We start from the raw sequence: 24,381 nt of genomic DNA on the forward strand, positions 1-24,381 counted from the left end.
ATCAAAGTTCAAAGAGCAGCTCATCGCTCTATTATACATCACGGCAACAATCCCTTTCTCTCTTTAATCCCGCAGACCAAATAATTATTGGCAAGCGGCTCCTCTTTATTGGAAAAAGTTTCCACCTGCGGCGCGCACTCTCATCCCCTTGTCAGTCAGCGACCCATTCATGCTCTCTCCGCATTAAACGCTCTCATGGCACACGATCCATTATATTCCGGCGCTTTATATGAAATTAGCAGACGCAGGGTGGGACGAAAAATGAAGAAAAACCGCACCAGAAAGGGGTGAAGAAAGAAAGAAAGAAAGAACGAGGGCAGGCAGAATATTGATTGCGCCTACTTGAAGAATGTGTGTGTGTATGTGCGAGAGCTTTTTGCGGGGAAATAAAAAGCGTTCGTTTTACCTGCGGTGCGCGCCTCACTCGCTACTCACTTACCCAACCCTTTTTAGCGACCGACGGCTTAGGACTTTTGCCTGTCAGCTGCACGTGACGCGCCGAATTTGTGTGAGCATGCACGGCTAATTGCTATAAAGGGTGGTCGAATCTTCTTTAGCTGGGGGCATGAACTTTACAGAAAAAATATCGTAGGCAAATCTACTTTGCTTGAATTATGTTTGCATAAACAAAGATTTATAAAAACACAAAGAGGATATAAATTTTATAAAAGGCATGGGAAATATAAATTACAAAATTTTAATATATAGTTTATTGAAAATTCCTCATCAGAGTACAATTCTTCAATATTTAGATTAATAAAAGCGAAATTTGATAACAATTAAAATTTTAATTACTTTAAAAATTAAAATTAATTTTAATTAATATTTTTTTTTAACAATTTATAAATTTAAATTAAATAACATATTATATGGTCATGTTTTGTCTTTTCCCATACGGGCGTAGTCGTTGATGGAAAGCACTTGGTTTTCACAAAATTTTAATTTGGAAATTTCCATTCAATTCACACAGACATAGCTGGACGAGCTTCAAAATGTGGACGGAAATGAATTAATATAATATATTTTTCCTAATCAACAAATGCATGGATCTATCAGAAAAATATTTTAATTTGGATTCTTAATTCATTATTAAGATGCCCGAAAACATAAGATAAACTTATTAATGAGAAAAATTATTAAATATACAAAAATAAAAAAGACTGAATATAGTATTAAGTATAAATTATTATGAACTAAAATTATTTTAATCCAGTTAAAAAAAGTTACGTAATTTTTAATGCTTTACACTTCCAATTCAAACCAAAATATGAGCGAGAAATTGCGGGGCAGAATTTTCTACCATGTATAAAATACAGGTAGGGTGACTTTGTATAGGGAGAACAGAAGTGGTTTTTGGTGAGTAGAAAACTCACAAGTGAGTGGTGTTGGATCGATGATTAGTGGCTCTCTCGCGGTGTTTCACCGCATAAATTTGTGTGTTTTCTGCAGGAGGGAGTGAATGTGGTGGTTGGTCTCATCCAGTACACACAGTCGGGGCACACAAAAAAGAACATGAGCACGGCATTTTTGCAATGCTGGAGAAAAAGGGAATAAAAATCCAAGCGGCTCGCGCACGCCACTTGACGAACAAACGTTGCGCTGCTTTTAATTAGAATGAGTACCAGCAGCTGCAATTTGGACGATTAAAATGCCGCGTTGAAATTAGGAGCGAGAACGTTCTTTTCCGCGCAATCGGGCCTTTATGCGAAACGTGCTCTGCCACTCACGTATTATATGGCATGGCTGCTGCTGAACATAGGCTGCGTCTAATTAATTTTGTTTTGTTCGGTAGGGTGCGTTTGTAATTTCAATATGGTTCCAACTTTCGACTAATTGGGCTTGAATATTTATTTTTTCATAAGTTTTATTGGGGCTTTTTTCCTCATTGAAAAATTGTTCTCATTCAAAAACAAAGGCTCTACCATAGAAGTTTCGATCACAACCATAATTATATATGTCATGAGCAAGAAAAAGTACATAAAATCATTAATTATTGCTATTTTCATCACTTCCGTAGTTAACTTTGTTTGTTTTTCAATATAAATATAAAAAAATCTGGAATTTCTACAAAGACCTGATGAATTTTCATTTTCGTCAAAACTTTCATAGGATTAAATCATGGCAATACCAAATTCAAGTAATTAGAATAATGAATTCTTTAAGTTCTTTTAGAATGAGAATTCAGAAAAACATTAAATTATGTTTCAATTGGGTTTTTTTTAAATAAATTTTACTCAATAATTGTCATGACCATTTTTTTTTTTTAAAGAAATGAATAAAAATCAATCCTTATATTTCTTCAACTGGGCTTTTGGGGTGAATAAACTATTGAGAAGAAAAATGCCATTGGCCTCTCCTCCTCTGGAGATGTGGAATTCGTTCAATCCCACTAGAGATGCCAGTTGTGGTGCTCGGCAGAGGGAAATGCAAAAAGTGTGCGGCCGAGTCACAGGTGAGATGAATGTCGAGGGTAAAAATTGGAATGCTGTTTTTCCACGGGCAAGGGACCGACGAGCTAGCAGGGCGCCGAGTTCTCCCGGCCGTGCTCTTATTTTATTTATGGAGTTTAATATCGGCGGGCAGGTGGAAAAACGGAAAAGGGTTTTCACCAGCGCTGCCAGTTTTTGCTCTCAGGTGGGAAATATCCGCCAGCAGATGGAGATATAAATTATTCCTCAAGACACAATCAAATTCGCACTCGGCTAATCTGAGAGAGAAAGAAATTCAAATGCGAAACGGAAATAGGAGGCAAAGTTTTTAGCTCCGATTGATTTGCAATTCAAAAACTCAGTCGGTGGATTAAAGGAAATTTCCCTCCTTTCTGCAAACAAAACGGCCGCGTCTGGAGCGAAAAGTGGCATAGAGAATATTATATCGGCTATAAAAGTTGACGATTTGCATTGAGCAATCAATCAGCAGCCGAGAGCAATTTGCTTTTCTCATATTGATTGCTCGTTCGTCAGCAATAATTCTCTTCTCCAACCGTTATTTTTTTACCATTTTTTTTCCAGCACTCGTCATTCATTAAGCGAGAGAACACCAGGCTTTTGTGATGCTGGTGAAAAACGTGGGTAAACAATATTGAAAATTACGCAAAATGAAATGAGCACCAATCAGCAAATGGACGATGGCTGATTAATTGGCTCTTTGGGATCAATAAAATTAATTAAAAATATGCTTTTCAAACAGTTTAAAATATAATTCCACACAAATCTTTTGTATTTTTAATCAACATTGTTTAACTAGCAGGAATTTAATCAATTCAAAGCGGAAATAAAGAACGTGGCCTTGATGTTAATTACTGTTCACACAGGTGCGGACATTCAGACAGTGCGTGTCAGCATACAAGGCATTGGCTGCATTTTGATCAGGTCGCTTGCACTGACTGAATAAGCAAATAAATCATTTGTCACTAACAATGTAAATGTACTTTTTACAATGTACTAATACTTTCTCCTTGTTGCGAATTATTTTCTTGCAAATTAAAATTATAATAGCATTGAAACACAAAAAATGAGTATTGTAACGAAATTGTGCAATGCAAACTTGAATTGAAAATTTTAGTTCAGACACACAAAATCTTGTTTAAAAATAGTCCAGAGTACTTGAACGATTATGTTATACGACAATGTATGATGTAAATTTGCTCGGACGCACGAGAGCCCACCGAATGAAACTGCTCGCACCGTTTGTTAGTGTGGAGGTGCCGGAAAACTGTTTTCAAGTTTGATGCTATAGGCTTTGGAATGAGTTACCATCAAATCTATGTTTGAATGAAAATGTTAATTTTTTTAAATCAGTACTGAAAAAGCAATATTTTGAGCAATATTAATGTTTTCTCTCTATCTAGCTTGTTTTAAAATTTTAGTTTTTGTCATTTATTTGGATGAGTTCATGTATAGTTGCCCTAAATTCGAACCCAATAAATATTTTCTTGAACCTAAATCCACGCTGCTTTTATATTACATTAAAACTATTGGTGTTGAACATTAATTTGCTAAAAAAAAGCGTTTTATTTCCATTTTACCTCAAAATATTTATTTCAGTCAGATTTACGACTAATTCAAACTTTATTATTTTGTTTCGATGATTCCTCAGTAAAAAAAAATGTTCTACACACTTTTGAGCTTTCAACTCCCTTTGCGAAAAAAAATCGTGATAAAGTTTGACTTGCACGAATACAAAGAATTGAATTATTGTGCTTGAACGACTGGTTGGCGTTAGATAGTGTAATGATACCGTATGCATGTTTCGCATAAATCACAACTTAACTATCACTTAAGCGCCACCAGAGGAGATGAGCTGGGCTAAAGTGCAGCTCGATCGGCACCACATTGAGCAATTATTTTTTGCAACGACAGGAAGTTGTGATCCAACAAATTAATGGGATCCATACTCGCCTATTCAAAAACAAAGTTGGTTCAACATTAAACAAAAAATATGCTGTCACTTTAATTGTCACTTTTTTAAATCGGTTATTCCTGCGATTTACGATCAAAGCTAATTGATCCCAATGCACTGAAAATAAATATTAAATTTTGCTGATTTACGGAGCTTCCATCTCACGTCGACTTGTTCTACACGATCGCTAATCACACGAGCAGAAATTAACAAGGCGCAGAAAAACAAACGTCGTCTCGTGTTTTCATCGCTCACTGCGGGGAGTCGGTCTCATTAAAATAAATAAGCATAAGAGTGAAAATATGGAGGCGCGAGAAAAATAAATACATACACGCGTGCTCGAACGAAAAGACAACGCCATAAATATGACGGGCGAGTCCGAGCAAGCAAATTGGCCTTTTTCCACGCCTCATTTGCATAGGGCCGGCGCACGCAGTGAAAGAAAACCAAGGCACGCCACTCTCTTTCGGTGCCAAATTTATTTATTATTTGCATCGCAGGTGTTGGTTCTTTACCTGCTCTTATTGCGCGTTGACATCATCATAAAGTGGGACTAATGACGGATCGGAATTCGGCAAAGCGATGTTTCATGCCCGCATTACATTTTGATGCGTCCAATGGTTCATCTGCATTGCGGCAACAAATTATATTGATCTTTAAAATTGATTCTAATATTAGAAGAAAAGAGAATTTTAAAATAAAATAATAATAAGCTGAAAATTTTATTTTCAATTTATATAATTATCAATTTTTTTTTTTTAAATAATCCGTCTCATTTCATATGTAAAAAGATCTAGAGAAATCTAACACATCGAAAATATGTTTAGGTATCTGTAAGGTAAATTGTAAATTTTGTCAATCTGATAATTACAGCTTTTTTAACATGAACTAGATATTATGTCTGTTTAAAATTTGGTTTAATAAAATATAATTGTAAGTAAAAATGATGATTTTGTTAATAAGCGTCTTCTTAAAACTGAGAAAAAAAGTACTGAAGTCTCAAGCGAAGCAAGAAAATTTACTATTTAAAATTACGAAAATAGTGTTTATGTAAAAAGTTTTTTAATGATTTTGTAAAGAATAAATATTGCAATAATTGCCAATATACTCCTAAAACAAAAAAATTATAATTTTTTTAAATATAATTTTAAAAAAAAACTTGTCAAAAATCAAATAATTGGAAGATTAAATAGCTATATATATTTATTTAATGCTTAAAAACTAAAAGAATGACAATAAATAATAATAAATTATTTAAAAAATATGGCCCTTGTTCTTTGATATATTTTTTCACCATTAAAATAATCCGATGAGGAATTAATGTCGCTCAAGTGATTCAGCGTCATTCGTTTTTCAAGAGCAGGCGGATCAAAATGATGCGATAATCTTTTATTCACGAAATATAACTGTGAGATCGCGAAGGTTTCGGTTCTTAATGTAATCAAGAGCGGCTCTCATTGAGCCGAAGCTGCGCAAACAAGCGAGACTCGCATAAATAAATCGAGAGCCGTTTGATATCCTCAGAGTGCTCTCTCGTCGTGTTTGCCGATCATGCCCCGCGATAAATTAGCGAAAATGATGAATATTGTCGAGGAGAGGCGAGCGAGCTGCCTCTTCAACAATGCATCATTACATGCATGCGATACATAGATTGTTTCCCATACGTGGGATTGATTGGCCCATTATTAAGTTAAAAAGAGAAAATAAGCAGACCTCCCAGCAGCACTCGATTTTGACCCCGCCGTACAGAGAAGGAAACGTGTTAATTGAGTTCCGTGGGACTGATTTATTTATTGACGCGCTCTGTCTCTGTTTTTATGAATTTATGCTTCGCCCATCCCATCCGAGAGCGGCTTTGTTTCTTTCGCTCTGCGCGTTGAAATCCGAGATGCCTTCCTTAGAGCAAGGCGGACCGAGATAAATTATTGTGCCGCCGATTTTGCATACATTTACTCTCCTACCTGCTGCAAATTGGGAAACCTTTATTTTCTTTCTGCTGAGAGAGAATTTATTATATTCTCGTTTTGCGCGGCGTACGGAAAATATAAAAGTACGTATATATATTTTATTGCCGTGCGTGGTGCATCTTTAAATTCGCATAACTCACTATCCGGTTTTGTAGTGCTTTCAAGTCTGCAGCCACCGTAATCCTTTATTTTAAAACGAGACGAGTGTAATAAAAAACTCGGGACGTCCTACGTAATTGCGCTTGAGAGGAAGTCTTCGAGTAATACGAAATGATTCATGAGATAAGTTTCAACATTTGTTTCTAAAAGAGCTCTTCAAAGTAAAACGCTACTTTAGTGTCTTCAATAAACTCATCGAGTTCAAATTCTAATAAAACATTAAAAAAAACACATTATTTAATAATTTATGGATTTATTTGCATAAATTAAAACTAGCCGTATCTTTTCCTTTATAAAAATAAAATGGAAGAAATGTTTTAAAAGGAGCATAAAACTGTATCATTTCCAATTTTCAACAATTATAACAAACATAAATAATTATAAAAATAAATAAATAAATCAAAATAAATTAAACTTTATCATTTCTAATCCTGAACAAATATACCAAAAATAAGTAATTAAATGAATAAAAATAAATATAAAAATTAAACTTGTTATTATTTCCAATTTTAAGTAAATATATAACAAACATAACATCTGGTCACTTTTCAAAGCGATTGAGCATAATAAATTTTCCAGATAACAGTACCATTAATAAATTGACTAATTATTCAGTTAAAATGCAAAATAAAAAGTCAAAATAAATAATATTTGTCGATTATGAAACTTGTCCTTACCTTGGCTCGTAGTTTTATCTTCCTTATTCCGCTGCCCAAAGACCAATTTCAGCCGCGCACCAACAAAAAGTACCTTATTTTGCGGCTCTTGTCAAAACGAATATTAGTCCCAGGCCCTTTTCGGCCCTCGGCACTGACACACACACACACTTATAAATTCTTGCTGACAGAGATGTGGATCCCGGCGGACAGTGTTTCTAATACATTCGGCCGGGCTTTGCCGAGAGGAGCGAGGCCGGCAGCAAGAAGAACGTGCTAAGCCTTGGGGTCGGCGGGCGTGTGTCGAGTCCACGACTCTGCGTGATGCACTGGCGGATCGGAGCGAGGCACCGAGAGCACCACGCCGCACTCACGACGACCGCCACCTCCGCCGCCCCAGAGCCCTCTACGTAAACACCGAGGCGCGGCGCGCGGCTCAATCTCACAAAAAACAACTATTTTTTTTACTCACAGGAAACGAATTGCAAAATTTAAATGCAAAATTAGAGAATTTTTATCATATGATTATTATTTTTTATATATTTTTACTTCTTTACCTACAATTTACAATTAGGGATGGAAAAAATAGATTATAATATAATTTTATTTCATTTGATGTAATTCAAATATGCATGTCTGTTAAAAAGCCAGTACAATTGTTTTAATTTGGTGCATAGTTTTGGTTTAAAATTTGAATTAACATGACATGTAGGATATTTGATTTTATCATTTTAGGTCAAAAAATAAGCCAATGATGTGAAAAACTTGTCAGCAAAGTCAGGTGTTTTAAGCGGTTTATGGGTAAATTTGGTTGAAAGACGAATTTTCTTCCAATAGGTGAATTAAAAAAAATCCCGAATAGCCAAAAGTTTTTAAAATTAGAATTGACGTTTCTATTTGATGAAAAATACCCATTCCACTGTATTTCACACATGCAATTTTAAAAAAAAACCTGAGTAAATGATTTACTGTTTATTTTCCTTCAAAATATAAGTTCTTTTTGAGAATCGTAAATAGACAAATCGCCTTTACTTGGAATTACGTTCTGAAACGCGAGATAAAAAGAATGATAATTTTGGGAATTTAACATTTTTGCTATCACGTCATCATGAATATTCTAAACTTTTTTTACACCGGTTTGTGTAAAATATATATGTCGCATCTGAGATCGTAATTCCCTGAAAAGCGATTAGTCTAGTAATAAATTATTATTTCCCGTTTCGAGAGTGGTTTCCTTTGGTATATAAACTTTTTTTGTGATGTTTTTTTATTATTTATTTACCTAAAATCACTTATTGAAAGAAAAATCATCTTTTAACAAAATTCATCTATAAACCGATTAAAACACCTGACTTTGCTGACAAATGTTTCACCTCATTGGCTTATTTTTTGACCTAAATTGATAACATCAAATATCCTAAATTTGTTTTTTAATAAAGTATATTTGAATAAATGAATTCACATATTAATTCAAATATTAATCCACAACTATGCACCAAATGAAAATAATTATACTGAGCTAGGAGCATTTAAAAATAAAAACATTACTTTAATTTTCCATTAAACTTCAATATTGTTTACATTTTCATAAAAATAAAATAAGTGAACTAATATAATAATGGCCTGTCATGTCATTCTCATTCAGAGTTAGAAGCGTACACCAGTCGGATATTTTTTCTTTCATTTCCATCCGAGTCATCCTCCTATGCTTCAGGATCCAGTTTCAGTGCCGGAGGAATGTGCAGCCTCAGCGGCAATATTGCCATCTCGTATACGCATTTTCCGAGCGCGCCTTTCTTTTCCACTTTGCCGAATGTGCTGCTCGTCGTCGCATGGTGTACTTTTGCGGCTCTCGTCGTCGGTCGAGTTCCATTAATTTTTCACGTCAAAAACTGCTCGCTGCGTCGCGTGTTTTATTATGTGTACGCCTCGCGCCGGCGGGCGCACTTGTGGAGAAACGCCGCGTCCTGTACACGTCGTTCTTATTCTTTCCTGCTCCCTTATGCATTTCCTTCTTCCTCCTTTGGCCCTCTCGTCGGTGCCACGAGTAATATACATAAACTCCATTAAGGAAGGAAGAGAGGCCAACATCTGTTTTTGCGCTGCCGGAGCACAAATTCGTCACCTCGCTCTCGCCCTCTTGGTTGCGCTCGAGAGCCCTCAACAGTGGAATTAAATTAAACAAAACGCCGCTGCAATTGTACGAGACCGCGGGGCCACGCATTCTTTGCAAGGAATTTTGTTAATTTCAGGGCAAGTTTTTTTCAACCACGGTTTTTTTATATTTTTAGTTATATTTTCACGGTGTTTCTGCTTCCATTTCAGTGAAGAGGTTGCTTTTTGTTTGCGGAAGCCTTTTCACTGCATTTTAATTAATTTGCGTAAGCTACATAGTCTGTGAAAAAGTAAAATGTGATATATTTTTATGAAAACAACATATTATCTCTCTTTTTTAGTAGAAATTAGTACAAAATTGTACATTTAATTAAAAAATTAATATGTTTTTGAAAAAAGACTTATTTTTGTACTAATTGTTGTCAAAATTGTTTCACAGCTCATGAATAATGGCTGCAGCCCGCAGCCGAAACATGTAGAATGGGATATTGTTTTTTTCTTCAAACAAAATAGAAAAAAACTCACAAAAACCCATCGAGGAAAAGTCGAATTTTAAATGCAAATCACCATGAACATATTATCTCTCTCTAATTTTGACGTATTCATCAAATATTATTGATTGGCTTCAAATTCTGCAGCTTTTCAAAATAATGAAGATGGATGATAATTTATTGTTATGAAGAGCATATTTTGTGTATTTTATGCTTTAAAATGTCATTTACATAAAATTTTGAATCCTCGTGATTAAATTTTTGCATTTTTTTATATACTTTTCTCTTAACTTTAAATTATATAGCGATTTTTAATAACCGGTCTTATTTTTAGCTAACAATCATAATTAATTCTCTTTTTTTGCTATAATTTAAAAAAATTAATAAATTTTAAACATTTTAGCTTAAGTTATCAGTCATCATAAGTGTACTCATTGTCAGAGAAAAAAACTCTACGTTGGTAGAAATGTTCAGAACCAGATGGCAGCATCGCTCGCTAAAGCAAATTCTTAAGCGGAGACCCAGTTTGCAGCGGTCCCCACCAGTGTGTGCTGCACCAAGACCAATAATATCCCGAAGAGATGCCACCTTAATTTTCAATCACTGGTGCACCGAAGTTTGCACTTTCCACCTTAAGCGATGCGCGTGGAGAGGCGAAGTGCCGCGAAATGCACTCAGCGCGCCGAATCGCCGCGGTCGCGACCGCGTCGTCGCTAATAAAATTAAAAAACCCTCATCGATTGTCTCCTTCAAGTTGCACAAAATCGTATATTCTAAATCCGGGCCTCGAGTCGTATAATAAACACGCAAAAGACGTACAAAAATTAAGTGTTTTCGGCCAGGATGGTGTGAGGCGAAGACTCAGGTGGCAGGATGTCACGAGGGCTGCGTCGGCTGGTGACCTTTGACGTGACGGGCACCCTGCTCAAGTTCAAGCAGCCCCCGGGAGCCTTTTACGCACAGGTCGCGGCCCAGCTGGGTCTGAAGGCCGATCCAGAGGATTTGCAAACCGCCTTCAAGAGGCAATGGACGCACATGAACAAGGTCAAGCCCAATTTCGGGCTCAAACATGAGGGGTGGCAGCCGTGGTGGCAGGAAACGGTCATCAGGACGTTTGTCGACGCCAAAATTGAGACGGATCACCAAACTCTATTCAAGGTAAGGGGCAGTAAAAATTTTGTATTCATATCTTTTTTGCATTTATTAATTATAATATTAAAATACCTAGTTTGATTATGTATTTGACTTTTTTAATGAATTGATTTCGGCTTATTTAATTATTTTTAATTTGTATTTAATAACAATATTTTAGAACTAATTTTTCCAAATGCTAATTATGATTAAAATAAAATATAATTATTAAAAAGCAAAATTTTAAAATAAAAATTATTTATATTAATAAATAAAAAACAATAAGAATTTAAATTCATATGTACATTTATATTTATTTATGGTTAAAAAGATTAAAAGTAATCTTTTTAACAATTAATATAATTAATTTTAGATAATTTTAATTGCATAATTTTTGCAAGCTTGATAATTTAAATTAATGTTTTCATTTTCTTATGTTCATTTAATTATAGATTGTTTACTAATTTTTTTTAATACTTTCCTTTTTATTGATTAATTTAAATTATTTTTTAATACATTGTACTGTGTGTTAATTAATTAATCTTTAATGATATTTTATAGTTCATTGATTAAGATTATGTTTTTTGTAATTAGTTCAAATATGTATTGCTCTGCAACTTCTAACTTTTCCAAAATCTTTAACGGTTCAAATGGATTCAACCAGAAAATATTACTTTTTTTCTGTAAATTGTAAAGCTTTTTTAATAATGATTAAATTATTATGATGTAATAAATTTATTTGAATAATAATTACATAGTAAAATAAGTTATAAACCAAGAATAAAAATAAATTTAATTGGGAGAAGAAACAAAGGAGTATAGTACATTGTATGTACAACTTTACTTCAAAGGAAATTTATAATTGCGTTGTTTTTCAGTTGGCCGACACGCTAATCACCAAATTCACCGACTCGTCGTGCTGGGCGCCACGGGACGGCGCCGTGTCTCTGTTGGAGGAATTGCAAAAGAGCCCTGTGACCTTGGGCGTGGTGTCCAACTTTGACCCCCGCCTGCACAACATTCTGGAAGCGTGCCAGTTGTCAAAGTACTTTCGCTTCGTACTCACCTCGTACGAGGCCGGCTGCGCCAAACCAGACCCGAAAATTTTCCAAAAGGCGCTCGAGTTGGCCAAAATCGAAGGTCTGCAGCCGCAGGAGGCGTTGCACGTGGGCGACAACGCCGACCTGGATGTCGAGGGCGCCAAAAGTGCAGGCTGGCAGACCTGGCTAGTCGAAAATGGGGATAAGAATAAGAAGCAGGGCGGTGATGAGAGAAAAGGGTCACTGATTGACCTCAAAGAGCATTTGATTGAATCAAATAAATAGATAGTTCGTAAAATATACCTGAAAATTTCAGTAAAATGTTAATGAAGAAAGAAAATTGTATCATATTGTAGATAATGTTGTTGACCCTTTATAGAATTTATAAAAGTTAGCAAATTAATTTTAAGGAATAAAATTATGCAGCTTTATTTCACAAGGAAATATTTGGTTTTCATTTTAGTTCCTTCGCTGGATATTTGAGTATGAAATAAACAAAGGAGAAATTGATTTTTTATAGAGATAGAATTTTATTGCATTCATGGAACTTACAGATTTTCCATTCAACTCTTAACATACCAACAGAGCAGTTTATTGGTTTTCGATTAACACTTTTCGCGTATAACAGCTAATAAAATTGACAGAACCCGTCACATTTTTAGCAGCTGATGTTTTTTTTTTACCTAAATGTGAACAATTTTCAGATCGTTTTTATAATCGTAGTATTTTTTCAAAATTTCGCACGGTTAAATTTTTCCGTCTCTCTCGTTTACTTCCTTTTTGCGTCTCTCGCGGGCCCTGTCTAAACCATAATTGAGAGAATTACTCATAAAAACGATAGCTAGTAAATGGCTCTTTCTTTTTTTCGTTCAGAGTTAATTGCTGGATGTTAATTTTATTTTTCTTTGAAGGAAACTCGTCAAATGTAAGAATATTTTACAAGAAGCCCAGGTGATCATTTTTTGGATTTTTCTTGCGTTTTTCAACTAGAGAGGAACGTAGTCCGTACTCCCAAAATTTTTTGTTTGTTATGTCTCTTTTTTTTCGTTCTTAAGTGTTAGATTTAATAATCTGCTCCTTTCGTCTAAAATTTTTGACTTCTAAAAGTTGTTCTATACAAGAACTAGGTAGAATAATTATTATTTTTATATCCTTAGAGTGGCATACATACATCATCTATAAATAAAAAAGAACAACAACAATCAAAACACATAATTTTATGATCTTTTCTTCGTCATCTTCATCATCATATATATCATTTTTAATCTCTACCATTCATAATCATCACCATTTTACCTCAAAAACAGGCAGCAGTTCGCATATATATCTGTATATTTACATTTAGAATTATATTTTTGTCCCATTGCATATTCCGTGTGTGCTTTTGTTCTCAACTATTCGTCCATTTCACGTTTGCACTTAGGATAAAATTTGGAAAATTAATTATAAAATTACAAACAATAAATTATAAATTATATTCTGCGTCGTATCAATCTTTGGAACTTTTATAGCAGAAAGGAGAATAAAACAAAAGTTATACGAACCGAATTTTGATTTTTGATTGAGAGATCGCAGGAATTCAAATCTACAAGTGTTTGCGTTTGTGAAGTATTTTTATTTTATAAGTTTGTATCTCGCGAAACGAAATTTCTCTCACGTGAAACGGTGTGACGGCGGTGCATGGTCACGGATATGGAGACGTGTAACAGTCCCAGAAATCTGAAATTTCCTCAGTTTTGCCGTTTTTTTTTTGTTGTTGTTGTCTGTGTGTTGACTATTTTGGTATCGTCTCTAGCATTTGCTCTACTTTCTGCGTGTTGAGTTTAATTTTCTCAATTAATAACAACTCCCCGGCTGTTCAATATAATTTCTCTGTGAATGCGTGTATACGTGTGTGTGTTTGTGTAAGTCGAGTGTGAACCCCCAAATCTATTAAAAATTTTCACCGAATGCAAATCTTCGTTAGTTAGAATCTTAAATAATTAATAAGTATGCGTAATAATTCTCCTTGGATTGATATAAACGTTGTTTCAATGCAACGATTGGTTGTGTCGATCGCCGCCTTTCTTCAAGTATACAAAATATGCCAGTTTTAAATTTAATTTATTTTTGTTGAGTATTTTTCCGGATTGACACGTTTTGCAACTTTCGGCCAAGACGTCGATTTCCCTCTTTTGCATTTCTATTTACAATTGTCATTACAGTAAGAATAATAATACTCAGTTTAAAAGTTTTTTCGATTTATGCAGTGGAAATTTCTGTATGAGCATTTTTAGTATCTCTCATCTTTTGACCTTTTTCCTCACAGGGTAAATCAGCGGTGATTACAAGCTAATTTGTGTAACTAACGATTTTTTTTTTTTTTTTTTAAATAAACTCTTCTCTCGTCGTATTTTTCTCTTTTTAAAGTGTCCATTTTTCTTTTAGTTAAGTGTAGACGCGCGTTTTTTAAGAAGGCAATTTGTTTTCCTTGCTGTGTGTTCATTTTTCATTCTTTTGCGTGAGGTTAATTTTAGATTTTCCCTTTTAGATGCACATTTTCCGCTTATAATAATAATACCGTAATAATTATAAGTTCACTCGGGAAAGCTACTAATCGTAGTAAGAAACCATCCGGCAAGTTTATGAGCAAACTTTCTTGTTTAGTCACTGGTCACTGTCACTAAGCGAGTTTTTTGTTTTCGTGTTTACTATTAATTTAATTCATACGTCTGCGGATTGGTCGCACAGTCCTTGAGTTCTTATAATTTTATTATCATCGAGGAGACGCGGCAGCAAGTCACTTTTTCATCCTATCATACATTGCATGATTATTATTATTAATTTTTCCCATAAATTCCTGCAACGTGGTGCACGCCGAGAAATAAACTAGTCACTTTGGTCCATGTTGACGACATCGGTCGGTGTTTCATCCGCACGGCCCTCCGCCGGGAATGCGTGGAAAGCGCCATCGGGCCCTGACACAGTAAACGGGCGCCACCTGCGGCTCCTCACCGGGCAGGCTGGTCACGTCTTCGGCTTTGATGCCCTGAGTTCTACTGCGAAGCCAAATAAACAAACATACCAGTACAACTTCTCATCTTTTGCAAACAATATATACAGCATGTGTGTGTATTTTTAAATTTTTTTTTGAACTTTTCTTATTTTTCTTTTCTCATAACAACTACAATAACGTTTTCAAAGAGAGAGAGATTTATATATGGTTCTTTTATAATTTCCGCTTCTTCATTAATTTCTTTTCGAAATGGATTTTTGATTCTCATGTTTGTCATAACTAGACATACTATAACGATTCAGCGTATGTTTTTCACTTCACTTATTTTTGCAACATATCGCGTTTTTTTTGTGTGTGTTTACTCTTTTGGTAATTGATTTCAAGCCTTGATCAGTAGTGTTTTTTTTTCTTCTAAATTTAAAAATTGAGCTTGCCGCAGCTGTCGTCGCTGCGACTTGTGTATGACCATTTTTCCGCGACGACGCATCCATCCTCTGGCGGCAGAGCGCCAATTTTGCCGGACGCGACGAGGCGTGTATTCAAATATTTGGCAGTGAGATTTCATTAGAATAATATTATATTTATACATCTCAGTAAATTAGACTAAAAGATGACTAATTTACGCTCTCGCTCCAATCAATTTCCTACTAATTTTTTTTCATACGTGTGTGAAGAATCTGTCTCTTGTGTGAACGAAAAAACCCACTCACATATATATAATGCGAGAATGTTATAATCTCTCTCTTTCTCTTGCATGTAATTCAACACGAAACATGCCGAGTAAGAATGACAGAATTCGTAAACAAAAAGAGGACAAGGAGATGTAGAGCAGAGTGTGTCAAAAACAACGACAGTTAAAAAAACAAATGATAATAGGTACGTATTGAGTTTTTGTGCGAGTGTTTTGAATCATTTTTTCATTTTTGTTTGTCTAGAGTACAAAATAAATCAAACGCACAATGAATGGCGAGGGAGGAGATTATGAAAAATCATATCAGAAGGAACGCTCTAGTTGTGTATGTGTGTAATTTTTTTTTTAGGTTTTTACATTTTAGATTGTCCTTGAAGACGTGTCTTTTACAAATCGTCGTTTCCTCGTTTACATACAAGCAAATGGATGGCTTCAGTGAGCGGATTTTAGAGTTTTGATTTAGCTAGCGATTTATATAATATTTAATCTCATCTTTTTCTTTTGTAAAAATAATTTAAATATCCATGTATCTTTCACCCGGAGTCATAGATTGGCCCGAAAATTTTCGATTTTTTTTTTATGCTTCAAATGTTCAAATTGTGACGATGGCCAAAATATGACTGCCGGCCGACGTTGAGGGATGAGCGAAATCAAGTGTGGCAGAAGAAGACTGGCGAAAGGGCGAAGGGTGGAAGGTGGATGGGGGAGCAGGACGACGTCTGACGCTGTTCCTCAGGTACTTGGCGCAGGCCTTGCTCCTGCTGGCGATCAGCTGGCGCAGCTGAGTCTCGAGGCTCGGGGGCGAAAGGAAAAGCAGGGGCAGGACAGAGACGTAGTTGGCGGTCGAGTTGGAGGTGGACGACGAGCACGAGTTGCACGACGCGCGTCGAAACTGCTGCTGGTGGGGTGGTAAGGGTAGAGGAAAGCGGTTAGGTGGTGGAGGTCGCGCCGAATGTCAGACCCCCGGCATGTGGAAGGATTGGTGAGGAGCCTGCCCGCCCAAAGGGCACGGTGCTCGGGGGACTACTGGGGGTCTGGGTGCTGCATTTTGGCCGAGCTCTCGAGAAGAGGGCTCGTAGACAGCTGAAAAACGAGCAGAACACACGTGGTCACAAGATTTGTCGACCCACCGACCGGACACCACAACACTCAGCCGCATGCAGGCTGGGCACACGCCTTCTAAACTCGAGTAATTAACTGATATTTTTTATGAGGGCAATTTTAATCGCTAAAACAATATAAAAATGGTGATTTAAAAAATAGTTTAAAGGAAAATTGAAGGTAAATAAGTTCTTTTTATTTTTATATTGATATGAACAAAATATTAATTTTTTTTAATATTCTTCTACTCTTAAATTGATTGTTTTTGTAAATTTTTTACTATGAAGTTTTAAAATAAAAATAAAACTTATACTCTCATTTAATTTTTTTTAACTTTTTACTAAAATAATTATTATTTTTAAAAACAGCTCAAGACTGCTTACAGATGGTAAAATTTTGTAATGATTTATTTTTTACAAAGCAAAAATATCTTATTTTAATTAATTATATTCTTGAATCAACACTCTTCACTAGAGAAACGTGAAATATGCAATTTGCTTTGCACCAAAGTCCAACAGGTTGCATAATTTACTAAATTAAAAATTACTTAACAAAAAGAACTCGAGGGTTTAGCAGCGTGTGCCCCAAATGCTAGGCAGGAAATGATTCTAGGTTCCGAGTGATCTGTCTGTGCCACGTTGGGAGTGGTTTTTGCAGATTTTGGAAAAATTGTAAACAGCGCTATGTTCCTGGCAAAGCTCTACATTCCGGAAATAGTTTGTTTTAACATTATTTTTAAAATCAAAAACATTTAATCGATTCTTCCAATTTATATATATAAAATCTATCACGTTTTTAGTCTAATATCCGTGCAGGTAAACGCGGCTGTCTTGTGGCGCGTTCATGTTAATTTAAAAAAATTAATTTCTACTTCTACTTGAAAGTGCTGTTTTTTTATTATTAGAATGAGAAAAATGCCTGATAGATGTGAAATGAGTCTTTTTCTGTGATTTTAAATTTTGGTTATTTTTAAATGGCGGTGAATATAAATTTTTCAATGAAAAAATACGTAAAAATAATTAATGAAAATTAAATAATACAGAGGAAACAAATTTCAGGATGTAAGTACCAGTGCTCGAATGGTGTTTGAGTATTTAGTGCGGAAATATACAATTTTTGTTACTGACTTCCTTCAGAATGACTGCAATAGGGATTGTGGTGTGTGTGTATTTTTGCTATTAAATTGACTGTAATCGTTCTGGATTGTGTATCTGAGCCGAGTGAGCTGCAAGTGTTATTAATTAGTGTCTAGTGAAGAACTTTTAAAGGGCTCAACAGCTTTTTGAAGAAGTATTCCAAAGGCAGCTGAGCCTGTTCAATTTCTAGCAATAGAGTCAAAAATCAAAACGTTCCCAGTTCACTGGGATTTCGGTCAAAAAGCTGCTTCAAAACTGTTGCTGCGAGAGACAGAATAGTGAAAATATCTAGCTGCGTTCTAATCTGGCCATAATCCAGCGACACGTCTACGTAATTAACTCGATTGCGGGTTGGACTGGCAGCCAACTGAACGTATCAAACGCCACCAAATCGTGTTCAGGTGATGGTCAATGGCAGCAGCGGTGGTTTAATGTAATTAATTTCACTTAATCAGCTGCATGACTGTGCTTTCACACGAGTGCCACACACACAAATCAATCATCAATCAATCAAATTCCAAATTGATTTTGGAAATGTCTCGATTTATACTTAAAAGAGTGTGATTACCTTCAATCCCATCAGTGTATTATTTAGAATGCAATGCATTAAGCACGCTACACGTTTACTGGGAAATATGCCCTGCAAAAATATTCATTATCAGTTTTGTAATCAAACGGCGGTTCGTGAGAGCATTTGGCAAGTGAGAGAGAAATTATTTGGAAGAGCTGGCCTAGGTTGTGAGCACCAGTAGCAGTCAGGGTTAGGATAGGGTGCTAGAATAAAACTAGAACTTTTCTCAAATCATAGTAAAATTTCAATCAAAATATAAACACACATTTGAACAAAACAAAATCTTAAAACTAATAATAAGAAAGGATGAAGTTTAAAGGGTTGCTGAATTAAAAGAAAGGAATATAATTTTTTTTTATATAAAAATAACAAATTATGATCTCGTTTTGGTTTGATAATGATTTTGATTGACCAGTTGAGCGCGTTTGTTGCGTTAATGATGTATGAAAATCACTCCGGTTGTAAAGCACAGTGTAAATTAATTCTACGGCGTAAAAGATTTTTTTTATCATGCAAGTTTGTCAAGTTTGAAGAGAGGATGAAAATGTAATCAAAGAAATCAAATTTACGGCGCAAACATGCTGATGTTACATTTAAGAACCACTTAATTTTTCTCGTTTTGAAACCGGTGGGAATTATTATTTTCTTTACTTGCTTTTTTGTCTGTTACATATTCCTTTCATTTTATGGAATATACTGCGTGAGAAATAGGGCACAAGAAGAAAGAGAGAGTAACACAGAGGTAGAGGTATACACAACAGGCAAAACCAAAAAATAGAGAGAGAGATATACGGACACAGTTGAGCAAGAATAATAATAATTTATGCTGGCTAATTGAGGCGTCAATTGCTTTTAGCCATAAGAAACACACGAATACAGGTTTACACAGTGTGACAAGATTGGTTTGCTATTTGCGTCACGGGTTTAACGATACAAGTTCGGAAATCTCGGAATTGTTTCGAAAGGTCACCAGTTCGATCTCACCTTATGGCTCAAATATTAACAAAAATATATATAAATCATAGTATTTTCTTTTAATAGATTTCGATGATGAAATCGAGCTGGATTGCTCCGTTAAAATTCACACAAAACTGAATAATTAGCATAAATATATTGGCAAACAATCGACTCGTGTCATCAATGCTTACATGAATCAGGAAGTGGCTTGTCGTCAAAAATAGAGGCCCCGGGTTCGGCCTGCACCATGCGTTGCTCTAACGCATTTACACAGTTAAGCATGCTCCTGAAAAAGATTCAGCATACCTAATTTGGGTAAGCTAGGTAAAAATAGATTGAACAGTAACATTGTCACGCGGAACCGCCAACTTTGGGCAAACAAGGGACATTGAGGTTGCTAACGAGAGATTCAAATTTTTACAGAGAGAATAAAAAGCTAGCGTGTGTGCGCGGAAATGGACGAGCCCAGACGAAATATATATTTACTTTTTTGGGAGAGACGGGTACATTTTTTATTTTTTATTGAGCATGTAAAATGTGAGAGAAGCTACTAGTGAGCGTTTTAATTATACGTATATTTAACTAAGTCTCTGCTTTTGGCTGGCACGCGCGTTCCTTTGACAGAATCGAAAATATATTCTCGTCTGAGAGGCGTTTCAGCGAAAAGCGCGAGTGGTTTTATCAACTCCTCTAAAACGGAAAGTAGCATCTCGCGAGAGTGTTAAATGCATGTGGCTGGTTTTCTAGCTGCTGCTGGGGGCGCTGCGTACACACACGCGCAGACTAATTGGTGTTGAACTCGGTCTTGGCAGGAGTGGGTTTTGCAAATGAATTGGACAGTGGGGTCTCCTCGGTTCCGCTCACCAAAGTTTCTTTGCTAACTGCGTTACTGGCGGTGCTCCTGCAACCCAGGTTCAAGTGGCCATATGAACTCAAAGTGATAACTAGTCCTTCTAACACACTTTTGGTCATAGTGGCAGTTTGCATATGTTAAAGGACCACAAATATAATTATGTATTTCTCGCGTGGATTTTTTTTCTTTGTTAAATTATTGGTGAGATTTGGATTAATATTTATATTTTTTTTTTTAAACTAAATAAATACACACAAAGGGGTGGGTTTTGGAAGAAGGGGGTGTGTGTGAGAGAGATAGACAGGTGGCATTTAGCATGTAACTGTTGTTGAATTACAGCAGGCCGACCGTCAACCCTGAAAAAGTCCTAGACAGGACCCTTCAGGGGTTCGGGTGGCCCTCAATTATATGTAAAATTGCTAAACACACAAGCTTTCAACTTTGATAATTTCTTGCTGTATGTAGAATTTTTTTCTGGTTATTTGGTTTTGTTGCACTCGTGAAACTTGCCAAGCAAAATAACGTACTGGTCATTGTCCTGAGATACTTGTTCTAAAATGTCAAGGTTTTGAAACTATATATAATATGGAGTATAGAATAGAAACGACTGAGCCGTGATTTCAGTGGTACAGAAAAATGTGACCGGCGCGCGGCCACTGGATCTCGTGAATTTTTAATGCTGATGTGAAACTAAATCTGAGACAAACCAAACGTGGAGAAAAGATGAAACTAACAAAAGAAATGGACGTGAGAATTTAATTCTTATTTTTTTTTAAGTGAAATATAAGAGGATGGAAAGATTTTTTTTTTTTTAAATAACTAAAATGCATTTTGCACTTTTTATTCAAAACATGCGCATTCGACAACAGAAATAATATCTAGCACATTCACTTGAAATATACAGAGAACTAGCGTGCAACATTCAATTCTAAAGCTAAACCAAAGAACTTCGTGTAAAATCTTATAATATATTTCAATATCAAGCAATATTGCAACGTTTGTACTCACCCGTACAATCTACTTTCCCGAAGACCGCCCCTTTTAGATAAGAAAAAACGAATGGAAATGCACTGAATTAAAAATCAAACAGTAACAATGTCTCTTTTTCTTAATGTATTTACATTCAAAAGATCTAAATGTGGAGACTCTACGTTTACATTTAACGACACTGATTTATGGAAATTAAATGCAAAAATTAATCAACACAGATATATTGCAAATCTGTCGTTGATCGCGCAATAACTGGAGCCGCAAGAAATTGATATCAAATTTTTATTTTCAAAACACAACAATATGTTCTTCTTTCTGTTGAGCCAAAATTTAAAATTAAAGCAGGATAATTTTGTAGATATGCCAATAATTTGTTTTCAAATTCCTGCGCCTTAATTCGGCTCAAGAGTCAAATTTAAAAAAAAAAAACTACACACTGAATTTTTAATTAAAGAACAGTTACGGTTAACCACAAACAAACATTCCATGGGAGGAACACAAAATTCAGAATTATATGTTTATAACTGCAAGAATAAATTAGGAGCGTAGCTGTCTCATTTTATAGTAATAAACATGCAAAATCTCAAAGAGAAAATTAAATATCAAAATAAAGGTTTGTCAAAGGGGGGCTGAATAAAATCATAAAGTACTATCTTTCCCTACGGTGGTGTAAAAATCTTAGTTCAATATTTCTCAAGAGAGAATATGTTGTAAATTCACTTTTCTTTCTCAATCCAGCTTGAGCTTGGCAGGCTCCAAAAATTTCAGAAACAAATTCGGTACGCGCGGCGAAGTAGCGAGAGATCGATCCGGTCAGCGGACTTACCTCCCATTGCCTTGTCTGAACAGAGCCAAGATCTCCTCGAACGTTTTGTTCTTCGTTTCAGGCACCTTTTTATATGTGAAGGTCCAGAATATGGCAAGAAACACGCTGAATGGCAAAAAGGTGTAGTTTTCGAGTGCCGTCTACAAAATAAAAATAAAAGTTAGATTTAAAAATAAATTTGAATAAAAAATATTAATAAATTGGGGATGATAAAAATAAGTGATTTGGACCTTCATGGTGGGGAAGAGAATTCCAACGAGGAAATTAGCCATCCAGTTGACGAGCACGGCTATTGACATTGCTGCAGGTCTTGGACCCTGGGAGAAAAGCTCGGCCGTGATCATCCAGGGAATGGAACCAGGACCCACGGCGAAGAAGACAACGAAGCCGAGGATGGAGACCACCGAGAGGTACGACATCCAGTCGATCATTTCCTGTACATAACCAAAGAATTCCTATCAGCAGAGGGTAGTGTCATTCCTTTCCTAAGTAATGCCGGAGAAGCAGATAATTATTCTTGAGAAAATTAAGTATATGTTATAATTATATATTCTCTTTCTAAGCTCTGGATGCAGATATAGATAATGGAAACGATATATTTTGTATAATATATCAGTCAAGTAGTGCTAATTGCTTGTGATGTAAGACAAGTGTGTAGCCAAATTGAGTTGTATGATAATAATTGAATCTCTCCTCCACGTCATATTAGGAAAGTTGTTAGTGATAACACTCAGGGACAACTCAAAAGGGGGCAAAATGGCTGAGGGTGAGGTGGCAAGCCATGCCAAATGTGTGCTTGTGTATGTCCATGTGATTATTTTTATGATGCTTGCAACATGAATATTGTTTTTAATTAATTAAATTGTTACCATCCAAAATTTAAATAATTGTAATTTAAATTTACAAAAAAAAACAATTAATAGTTAATAAACATTAGTATAAGTAGTACAAACTGTTTAAAAATATATTTTTATCTTTAATTATAAAATAATATTTAATTGTATTTTGCAATTGTGTTTAAAGTACTAATAATGCAAAAATTAATTACTTTATCAAATATTTGATTGTGAAATAAAAATATTTATGTAAATTTTACAATTTATGTAAAGAAACTATTTTTATGCTTTTAACAAAATATCAACACTTCACCTCCCTTTATTTGATTGATCAGTTTTAACGCTTATATTTTTCCATCAATTTGCTTAAAAACGTTTCATACAAAAATTTGGAATTATTTTCTTCCTCTATTAAAGAAAAATTTCCTGCAAGCAAATATCTGGGGGCAGTGAAGTCTATTTTAGTATAGAGTGTGTTTATTCTTATGAGTGCGCAGTCCAGGTATAGCCGTCAATTGTATCTTTTCACGCCAACCTGGACAACATTATAAAAGTGTTCATACTGATAAGCGCTGGTTAGTATGCGCCAGCGTCCATGGTTTGTGTGTTTATTATTCTCTCTCTCACCGAGATTTACAGTGTGTGTGTTTGTACTTGTGAATAATTTAGGGTGTCATTATATATATTTGGATGGCCGGGCGAGTAATGTGATTTTCTCGTGTTTGTTTGTTGCAGGTGAGAGGCAAATCAAAAGATAATAATGGCATGCAGGAGAGTGTCCGCCTCTGTTGGAGTGGTCACTCGGCAACAGGGGCTTTATGCAATGGACACCATGCCCTGAAATGCAGGAGTTATTATACATAGCATCTTTTTTTAAGGAAAGCTGACAGGTTGTGATCACGGCTGTATTTTTCCATCAAGCAATAACAACGGATTACTTGAGGAGGCAATTAAATTCTCTCAAAAATCAAATAAAATACAGTTTTATGGTTTCTAATCTGAAAAGATCACAACCTGTCAAAATAAACAACTTGCGACCCATAGCAAGCTAGGAAACCCTTTTGTCACTTACCAATGCAGAGGTCTAAAAAGCTTATTCAAATGTTCATAATTACAACATTTTTACAGTCCCCTTTTAAATTTTTAGTTGAAATCTTAAATTTTTGAGCCCTTTCACCACCACCTGGCCTGCTGCATGGAGGGCACGCACCTTTATAAGGAAGGAGATGGTGATGAAAATGGACATGATGAACATTCCGCCCAGCCCGTAGAGGTGGAGGGTGCGTCTGCCGGTTCGGTCCATCAGCGGGATGGAGACCAGCGTCATGCACACCATGATACAGCCTATTCCTATCGTGGCGAACTTGGCACTCTCGTCCGACAGACCCGAACTTATGAACAGCCCAGTTGAATAATAGAACACCTGCGGGCAAAAGAAGTTGACAGTTTTTATTTCGGCGAGAAA

General features: G+C 35.5%; 3 protein-coding genes across 24 annotated transcripts in view; 1 reads left to right on the plus strand and 2 right to left on the minus strand.

The window, feature by feature from the left end:
* LOC132195337 (discoidin domain-containing receptor tyrosine kinase B) overlaps positions 1 to 7,501 on the minus strand; it is an 88,140-nt gene extending 80,639 nt beyond the window's left edge. For both annotated transcript variants that reach the window (XM_059617274.1, XM_059617273.1), the window contains exon 1: positions 7,205 to 7,501. The gene's annotated coding sequence lies outside the window, so the exon portion shown is untranslated. The remainder of the gene's footprint in view (positions 1 to 7,204) is intronic.
* A 3,024-nt stretch (positions 7,502 to 10,525) lies between these two features.
* LOC132195509 (rhythmically expressed gene 2 protein-like) lies at positions 10,526 to 12,398 on the plus strand. The gene is made up of 2 exons (XM_059617554.1): positions 10,526 to 10,947; positions 11,799 to 12,398. Exons 1-2 carry the CDS (start codon positions 10,663 to 10,665, stop codon positions 12,243 to 12,245), a joined length of 732 nt encoding a protein of 243 aa, XP_059473537.1. The 5' UTR covers positions 10,526 to 10,662; the 3' UTR covers positions 12,246 to 12,398.
* A 1,379-nt stretch (positions 12,399 to 13,777) lies between these two features.
* LOC132195508 (glucose transporter type 1) overlaps positions 13,778 to 24,381 on the minus strand; it is a 111,070-nt gene continuing 100,466 nt past the window's right edge. For 5 of the 21 annotated variants that reach the window (XM_059617537.1, XM_059617536.1, XM_059617538.1 and 2 more), the window contains 6 exons: positions 24,127 to 24,339; positions 22,311 to 22,535; positions 22,081 to 22,220; positions 21,273 to 21,302; positions 19,603 to 19,697; positions 14,855 to 16,729 (listed from right to left, as the gene is read on the minus strand). In XM_059617537.1, coding sequence (XP_059473520.1) covers positions 16,602 to 16,729; positions 19,603 to 19,697; positions 21,273 to 21,302; positions 22,081 to 22,220; positions 22,311 to 22,535; positions 24,127 to 24,339 — 831 coding nt within the window. In that variant the 3' untranslated portion in view covers positions 14,855 to 16,601. Of the gene's footprint in view, positions 16,730 to 17,137; positions 18,524 to 18,550; positions 20,313 to 21,272; positions 21,303 to 22,080; positions 22,221 to 22,310; positions 22,536 to 24,126; positions 24,340 to 24,381 lie in introns of those variants that run through there. The other 16 variants (XM_059617541.1, XM_059617539.1, XM_059617545.1 and 13 more) reach the window with 14 other exon arrangements.

The sequence above is a fragment of the Neocloeon triangulifer genome, unplaced genomic scaffold (genome assembly GCF_031216515.1).
Source record: "Neocloeon triangulifer isolate White Clay Creek 2 clone unplaced genomic scaffold, ASM3121651v1 ptg000009l, whole genome shotgun sequence".
NCBI lineage: Eukaryota > Metazoa > Arthropoda > Insecta > Ephemeroptera > Baetidae > Neocloeon > Neocloeon triangulifer.

Coding starts and splice junctions, on each gene's coding strand:
- LOC132195509 (XM_059617554.1), top strand. CDS start 10,663: ATGTCACGAGGGCTGCGTCGGCTGGTGACCTTTGACGTGACGGGCACC. Junction 10,948..11,798: donor ATCACCAAACTCTATTCAAG/GTAAGGGGCAGT, acceptor GTTGTTTTTCAG/TTGGCCGACACGCTAATCAC.